Raw genomic sequence first — 9,196 nt, 5'->3', positions numbered from 1 at the left:
GATAGTGCCGCTGTGTGTATTGATTGTTTTTTGAAGGAAGTTGATTTCAACAGGGATATTAGGAGCTGGAGATCCATCTTGGTTACTCACTGTAACCTAAACAACAAGATACAACGATTCGCCTCTAATATTCATTTGAAAGAATAATGCTAACATCAATCGAGCAGTAAATGTGACAGTATCAAAATTACCACTATGGCTAATGGCAGGCCAGGTTTGAAATATTTTGGTGTGTCCCTGATGGAAAGCATGTAGGGTGACATTACTATTTTAATGCCGGATTTCTCTAATTCCACAAGGTCGCTACCTGAGGAAAAGAAAGTATTTAAACATTAAAAAACAAAACAATAGAAGCTATCGATTTGTACTTCTAATTATGAATTATAACATTATTATTGATTATTAACAATTATATTAATTATGATTGGCCAAAGCAAGCTTGCAATTTATCTAAAATATTGGAGGTATAAAAATATCACCATGCTAGTTTTCTACATATTTATTGCATAACTGTGGTCTCATTTCAAGGGTAATGATCTCCCACCTGAGCTGGTCAATACTGATGCTTTGACATACACAGAAGACCCCAGTAAGCTGTTTGTGTCAGGATAGGCCTTCTTTATCTCCTCCATAGTCAAACTAACAGTTTTTCCATTTAGCTGTAAACAAACAGGTAAGTCTTTAATAGAAAATAAATGTATTTTCTTTCTTACATACACCTCTCACTCTCTTTAACTTACATCGTTCAGTTGCTTCATAGATGTTATTCTCTTTTTCTCACCATTTATTTCAATACCAAACAGCACAAATGCAACACCTTTCACTGGTTCACCATAAAGATACCTGGGAACAAGACACATAGTGATTCATTAGATAATCTTTTTAAGTTTTGAATGTTTATCATTTACATGATAAACTAATTAAACCATGCTGTCAGAAGACCAGTAGTGATTCTATGATTTTTTTTAAAGAGGGGGGCCTAAGAGGCCTAATATGACTCTGTATCCTTGAAAGGTGGATTCAAGACCTCAAACGTACTACTTTCTTTTCGAGCAATTTAAGACAAGTCACAGACAAAAACATTTTGTTATGCACTGGTCAGTTTTGAGATTTTTGGCATAACTTGTTTCTAATTAGTGAAAAGAAAACATCCAAAATACTGTAAACTTTTATGTTTATTTCATTGCATTTTATCTATTTGTGACTTTGTGTCTCTTACTTAAATATCTAATAATAAATATCGTTAAAGACTGTTTTCTCAAAATGACCTTTCATTTCTTTTAAGAAGATTTTTACAGAGGGGTTTGTTCATATATCATTTGACTGATTTTACACAACATTTTATTCATAGATATATTGTGGATTTTTTCTTTCTTTCTGGCTGTTGACTAGGGTTGGGTAAAAAAATATAGATATCTCGATTATGATTGATTCTCATTTTTACAAAACGATATCGATTCTTACATCCCGAGAATCGATTAGTCTATCCTGTTTTCAGTTAATGGACGGAACATTGAAGGGCACTTCCCATCCAATAAATCGCAATAAGCATTATGCTTTGTTACTTTTAATATGAAACAAAGTCTCAGATTTCAAATTCTGTCCATCGAATTGCTGTATTCAAACAATAAATGGCCTTGATAACACTCTCTAAACCTTACTCTTTCTCTCCTCATCCTCCACTTCTTACATGTACTCTTCCTCCTCTCCTTCTCAGATTGTTTCCATCTATTGCTCATATCGTCATTCAGTCACCTGTGCCACTTGTGCACTCTGAACTGGCTCATATTTTGTACAGTTGGTTTGATCACATCATTAGAAACAAGTGTGAACAATTTTGAATCGTTGTGTGTAAACGATGACAACTGTGCTTTAGTTGTGTTTAACTTTTGCCGCTTGTGTTTAGCATTTTGCAGCACAAATGCATTACAGTGTGATAAGTGTTTAAGTGTTTGAGAATGTGTAAGCCTAACTGCCTGAATGTGTTTAAGGTTTAGCAGAAAGAGTGCTTTATTGGACAAATTGGTTTAAGCTAGTGAGAATTTGGTTCAGAGAAAGGGGGTTAGTGTTTTAGCAATTCAGAAAAACTGTTTTGTTTCAGCACAAAAAATACGAGTTTCAGCACAAAATAATCATGACTAAACATCCGAAGGTAAGTTAAAAGAAAGAGTATAACTTTACAATCTGTATCCTGTCTCATGTAATCGCTCAATCAGTGTTTCAGCCGCGCAAACACGTCAATATAACAGCTTGTAAACAATATCACATAACGTCACATTTACCTCAGAAAAAAACATATTCGGTGACCATAATCTCATTAGTCAGCTAGAAAAATAAACTGTAGGGAGGGGTATTTTGCTAAATATATGCACCATATAATATATTCATTATAACTTTTACTGTTCTTCTTCAATGTTTAATTTATACATATTTTTTTATGACAGCCACCATTTAAATGTTTATATTAAAAAAAATAAAAAATCGAAGTACAAATATTATTATGTAATTGTAACTTTTATTATAAAAACTTCATTAAGTGTAATTTAAGCAGTTGTATAGCCTAAAAAATCAGTCAGTTTTAAGCTTCAATATTATAGTAATTTAATAGCCTACAAACTGACTCTCATGTATATTTTACAGCATTAGTTAAGAGATTTTTTTTTCTTGAGAAAATTTTGCATGTGTACCAGATATATATCCAAAATAATCTATATTGAATCGAATCGAATCGCAAGCTTGTGAATGAGAATTGAATCGAATCGTGAAATTTGTGTCAAAACCCAGCCCTACTGTTGACAGTGTTTTCTGATTTGTGATTAAAAATAGATATTCAAAATTCCCTCTGTAAAAACCTTTGACTCTACAAAATTAAACAGGAATTTTTAACCTGACTTTATCTAATGTTCAATTAGATAAAATTAGTGCATATTTAATTAGATAATACCTAATTTGCATATTTAATCATAACATTTCAGAAAACTTGTAATGCAAATTTTTTTTTTGTAATTATTAATTTATTTAATCAATGGGGAATTATGGTACTCATCAGTCCATTACCAGAGGCTTACAATATATAGAAGAATCATGATTATAGAGTTAAAAACAGTTACACTGCATATGAAAATTATGCACTTTCAATAATTATGTTTATATAAGACATTTTCTCCAAGCGACTGGTGCCACAGGGCTACAGTGTGCCGTTGTTTTGTAGAGCAGTTTCATTTAACTTTGGAGGGTTTGGCCAGAGCCCCTCTCTCAGATGCTTTGCATAAACAAACATTTACCAGGAATAGGCCAATAAGATTTTAGCCAGGGCCAAAGCCCCTATGTGTCAAACAGAAAGTTAATTTTGAGAGGTTTGCATCTGGCAATTCGTTGCTATCACTGAAAATTGTATAGCAGTTTTATAACAACTGCACAGTTTCACTTCAGAAAATATCAACACAAAAGCCCAATAATTACATTTAGAGCTAATATAACATCCATTTTAATATGGTTGTAATTTAGGTGAGTTTTGAGTAACAGTGAAAGCAGTTCTGATTGACACACCTGGCTGTGACTTCTACTTCCAACTTTTCCTCATCTAGGCTTAAGTAGGATTTCTTTGGGGTTAAAGTGACATTGAATGGCGGGAGAACTTGGGAACAAGGAGAAATTGAATTATTCTAACCATGCATGGCAGCAGGTAAATGTCTGCACCAAGAAAAATATAAATAACTTACCGTATTTCTTTACATCAAACACGGCGCTGAATGTGTTTGCTTTAACATTGTCAAACTTCGCAACAACTTTCCGTTTTCCCTCTCTAGGAAATAAAAACAAAAATTTTAGTTCCAGAATTGGTGTACAGTAGCTAAAGTGCCAAATAAAAAAATTTAATTAGCTATTTCACACATCAAATGTTTTCTTTTAGTCCACAAGACAAATTATTATCTGAAGTTATAAAAAATAACCCTGTTCAAAAGTTTACATGTGCTTGATTTTTAATTATCGTGACCTCAATGTTCTTGTGTGCGTGATAGTGCACGAGTCCCTTGTTTGTCTCATTTATTATGACCACTTAGACTTATTGAATGAAGTCAGTTTTTTTTCAGATTGCATATCTAAATAAATATTTGGACTACTCAGATTGAAAAAAAAGAATCAACTTAGTCACTTGACTTTCACGATTTTCTTTATGTAATACAAAACTGTAGTTTTGATACAATGTATTACCTAATTTTAATTCACATTATTTGGGTTTCTTATTCATAATATAATTCTTGTTTTGTTACTTCTGTGTTATGTTTCCCACTTGAATGCATGACATGTCTTAACAACAAATGTCTGACTTGGAGGTACGAGTTTCCTAAGCTCACTTGAAGGCAGCACAATTTCGAAGTTGCTTAACCAACATTGCTGTGATACATACAGGGAACCATAGCCCTGCTTCTGGTACCTCAAAAATGAATTGAGGCAAATAGAAATGCTAAAGAAAGGGAATGTAAATGTGTAATTACGTCAACTAACTCTCTTAACTAGACTGTTAGGTTAGGATTAGTAGAATAAGTTGATATGTACATGCAAAGTTACTTATAGCCAGTATATATGTCTGTTGGGAGACCATCAAAATAAAGTGTCAGCAGATATTTAGCAGACAGTGTAATAATAAGAGTTCAGAGACAGTTCTAATAAGAGTTAGTTGACAGTTGCAAAACACAAATCTCTTTGCATACTTGACCACAGTATAGAGGGTGTAGCTTTCAGATAGGATCCCGTTGCTTGCACTGGCATTGGCTCTGCCGTGTATCACAATACCATCTGGGTTCTGATTGTTCCATGGAGGTATATATAAAAAGCATCAATAATGATATTAAGTAACGGAATGAAATCAAATCAAATTAAGCTAATTTTAATGATAATGACAGTCACCTGAATCTCAAGCGATATTGTGCTGTTGAAAGCTTGGAATTCAGGATTGGATACAAAAGCCCTGTAATGAACTGAGAGATTCAGAAATAGAAGGTGAGAAGTAACAGAGATACAGACTTGTAATTTAACATTAACTTAGTGCTTAGTCTAGTGTAAGAGCTGACCTGTGTCTCCAGGGTTGTAAACCGGTTTATCGGTTTGAATGAAGATATATCCAGAGCGGAATGACAGCATGATAATTTTCTTAGCTATATGGAAACTCCCAAAATCAGCAACCAGTGTAACAAATTTATTCTTCTTTGTCTCCAAAGTCAACAGGTTTGGATTGAGCTTATGGAAAAATAAATAACAGATATATCCATATGATAATTATTTACCTCAACAAGCTCTACCTTATTTTTTTTATTTTTTTTTAAGTAAACTGTTAACAAGACATTTTGCTTAATTACAAAATGGCAGATTTCTAGATTCTACACACAAAGACAATAAATACACTCAGTCCTCTGACCCAACCTCAATGGTTTTGAGAGCACTGTAGCTGTTTTTTGAATTGAGGATGGCAGAGTCCCGTGTCAGGACGTATCTGTTCGGGTATGTATAGACAGTGACGTTGACAGTGATTGGCTTGGACAGGCTGTGCGCCTCTAGTAAAATGTTCAGCTTCATTCCAAGCCTAAGCCTTGCTGGAACTAGGATGATAAACCTGTCAGAGAATACAGTACATGCAGTTTTACTACAAACCACTTATCAGCTTTTCATAAGGTAATAACATATGCATATTGGATTCCCTTGCGGCACGCTGTTTTAATTATGTTTGTGTATGTCTTTACACTAAGGACATTGGAAAGTTGTGTACTTACTGTGGTGCCAAGTCCAGGACATGATTGTCACTGTAAACACAGACAAAATACTTAACACCGTGTTTAAAGGGTTAGTTCAGCCAAAAATAAAAATTCTGTCATTTATTCACCCTCATGTCATTCCAAACCCATTAGATTTTCATTAATCTTCAAAAAACACAAATAAAGATATTAATGAAACCTCAGAGATTTCTGCACCCCCATTGAAAAGTCCAAACTTTGACGTTTATAAAAAAACATAGTACAAGCAATTAATATTTGAGTAGTTTAATCCAAGTTATCTGAAGAGAAATTATCGTTTCATATGATGAATAGATTTAATGTACACTGTAAAAATTGATTTTTGAAAATAAAACAAAGATTTTTGGAATAAGTATCACAAAAAAATGTTTTAGTCTACCTAATCTTTCTACCTAAATATTTTGTTGAATTCAATGTTACATGATGTTTTTTGTCATTATTTGTCAAATTGACTAGCAATTATTAAGTTTCAAGAGTGTCTTTGTCTGACCTGCTGCTGTTTGTACCTCTTTATTAAATATTCAGATAAACAGGAAGACTGGAATACATGCTAAACAGCATATTTAAAAATTCAACTCACCGGCTTTGGGAAGAAACCTGGGTATTGGATACCAACAGTATCCATAAAAACAGTGGAAGCAGCAGCATCATCCTGCTGGACTGACCACTCACAGTTTGAGTACTTGGCAACAAGAGGAAAGCTGAAATAAGAAACATCCCTCCTCCCACTAAAACCAAAGCAAAAACAAAAACACTTATAGTCTCTCATATTGCTCAAACACTCTTGGCCTCCGATTGGTGAGAAGATCAAATATTAAGCATGAACTGGCTCGAGCTCAGCAGTTCCATGGCGCCTGCAGCTCAGACTCTGAATCGGCATGTATTATCCATGCCAATAAGTGTGGCAGCTGGTTCTGAAAAATGTTTTTTTTTTACTGCGGTAAAGCTGGGCCGATTCATGTTCTGCATAACTTCCCCTGACTCTTGGCCACTTCTGGTGATAATTTGGCTTGGTTTAATCATACATGGTTACGGTTGCTTGATTTCTTGATGGTATATAATAATTTGTTAACTGCATGTTTAAAGGGCACCTATTATGCAAAATTCACTTTTACATGTTGTTTGAACAAATGTGTGATGGCAGTATGTGTACACTAACACCCTATAGTGATAAAAATCCACCCGCTCCTTTTTTTTAAATCCCCATAAAACATAAGCAGTGTCTCAGAGCAAGCCAATCACAGAATACATCAAATGTGACGTCACACTTTACAAGCCCCACCCACCAGAGAAGGGAAGAAAGAAGTACAAATACTACAAAATAGTAGATTTTTCTGGTATCAGTACTTTATTTCAATATTTATTTTTCTGTCTACTTTTTACTTTCACTCCTTACATTTTTACACAAATATATTTTCTACGTCTTATATTTTTAAACCAGGCTCGTTACTTTAGTTTTAATCTTTAATCATGGACACAGCCTAAGGTTTGAACCCTTTTTTTAAATGTGATGGCCATAAAAAAAATAGGGTTGTCTGTGGTTTCAGAATTTTTTGTGGCTGTATGGGATGGCCTGGATGAGTGAGAGATTTCCTGGCCTAAAATTTTGTCCCAGTCCTGCCCTGTCTACATGGTGGTTGTTCAGCCTTGATACATTCATTAGCTAACAAAATTTTAAAAGTTATTTTGTATTAATGTGTCAATATGGTAGTAGTAATGGGTACTTTTTACTTAAGTAAATGTCAGCTTTTCTACGTCTTATATTTTTAAACCAGGCTCGTTACTTTAGTTTTAATCTTTAATCATGGACACAGCCTAAGGTTTGAACCCTTTTTTTAAATGTGATGGCCATAAAAAAATAGGGTTGTCTGTGGTTTCAGAATTTTTTGTGGCTGTATGGGATGGCCTGGATGAGTGAGAGATTTCCTGGCCTAAAATTTTGTCCCAGTCCTGCCCTGTCTACATGGTGGTTGTTCAGCCTTGATACATTCATTAGCTAACAAAATTTTAAAAGTTATTTTGTATTAATGTGTCAATATGGTAGTAGTAATGGGTACTTTTTACTTAAGTAAATGTCAGAGCCCATACTTTTTTACTTTAACTTGAGTAAAAAAGTGTAGTCAGTACTTCTACTTTTAACAGAGTATTTTTAAACATGAGTATCTGTAATTCTACTTGAGTGAAGGATGTGTGTATTTTTGCCATCTCTGCCACCCACAACTGTTGATGGACACTGCCTTATTAGCTGACACACCGCCCTGAGTGAGCCGCACACAAGCCATCATGTGTATATTCACGCTAGAGCATTTAAAAGCAGCATTCATGTAAGAAATGTCTTCTTATTAAAGTTATAGATTAGGGCTGCATGATAAATCGCATGCGATATTTAACGCGCATCTTGTCAGTAAAGCCGTTCTGTAATCAGCGGTAAATCTCCATCACGTGCATGCTTTCACATGGAGAAGCATTTACTACACAGAGCCGATGTTCACTGACAAGCTGCGCAAAACATGCGCAAAATATGATCGTGGACAGACTTTTTTTGACAGAAAAAATAGCACTTCCTCACGCAAATCAAAAAGTCGTGATAGAACTCACCGAGACAGCCAGCGGACTTCGGTGTGCAGAAGCAGCTGTTTTTAATGTGCTCCCAATTCATCGCATAAAATGTGGAAAAGATGAGCATTTAGAGGTCGTGCTTTTATCAGGTTGGCAATTTTCACAGCTTCGTCGAGGACACTCCAAAGATCATTTGGCATCTTCTTGGCAGCTAAGGCTTGTCTATGGATTGTGCAGAGGGTCCGCACGGCTCTCGGAGCTACCTCTTTAACCCTCGATATGAGACCACTGTGGCGGCCCGTCATTGATTTTGCCCCATCACTGCATATGCCACAGCAGCGTTCCCAGTCTATATCGTTCTTTCTCACAAATTCATTAAATTTGTTGAAAATGTGTTCACCTGTTGTGTGGGTGGGCAAAGGACTACTAAATAGAAACTCTTCTTGAATGTCCATGTTTTTCACGTACCGCACATATGTTAACAGCTGAGCGCAGCTGGCCACATCGGTGGATTCGTCGATCTGGAGTGCAAAAAATGGGCTGTGTCTGACGCTGTCTAAAACTTCCTTCACATCCTGTGCCATGTCTGAGATGCGCCGACTTATTGTGCTGTCAGAGAGTGGAACAGAATCGATCTTAGAAGCCGCTGCCTCTCCTAGCATCACGGAACACAGGTCTTTTGCTGCCGGCATAATTAACGTCTCTCCAGTGGTATGTGCTTTGCCTGCCTTGGCAATACGCAATGCAACGCAATATGAAGCTTCAGTGGCCTTTCCATTTAATTTGACAAAATCTTCCACAATTTTTTTCTGACCTTGAAAGGTTTGAAGTTTTCTCTGGAAAAA

General features: G+C 35.3%; 1 protein-coding gene and 1 long non-coding RNA gene across 2 annotated transcripts; both read right to left on the bottom strand.

Annotated features, from left to right (window-relative positions):
• Positions 1 to 518: 518 nt before the first annotated feature.
• Positions 519 to 5,247, bottom strand: LOC107565184 (complement C3-like; the record flags this gene model as incomplete). Its single annotated transcript, XM_016250404.1, has 7 exons — positions 519 to 659; positions 741 to 843; positions 3,550 to 3,637; positions 3,723 to 3,805; positions 4,716 to 4,807; positions 4,912 to 4,982; positions 5,076 to 5,247. Coding segments are annotated over 7 exons (750 nt in total), but the record flags the coding sequence as incomplete, so codon positions are not given.
• A 204-nt stretch (positions 5,248 to 5,451) lies between these two features.
• LOC107565177 (uncharacterized) lies at positions 5,452 to 6,474 on the bottom strand. The gene is made up of 3 exons (XR_001606335.1): positions 6,373 to 6,474; positions 5,772 to 5,801; positions 5,452 to 5,614 (listed from the first exon to the last, which is right to left on the bottom strand). It is a non-coding gene; the product is annotated as an uncharacterized lncRNA (long non-coding RNA).
• Between the last annotated feature and the right edge of the window lie 2,722 nt (positions 6,475 to 9,196).

The sequence above is a fragment of the Sinocyclocheilus grahami genome, unplaced genomic scaffold, assembly GCF_001515645.1.
Source record: "Sinocyclocheilus grahami isolate Dianchi unplaced genomic scaffold, SAMN03320097.WGS_v1.1 scaffold986.1, whole genome shotgun sequence".
In the NCBI taxonomy this organism is placed as follows: Eukaryota; Metazoa; Chordata; class Actinopteri; order Cypriniformes; family Cyprinidae; genus Sinocyclocheilus; species Sinocyclocheilus grahami.
Note: the sequence above shows the minus strand (reverse complement) of the source record. Positions and strands in the feature narration are given on the sequence as shown.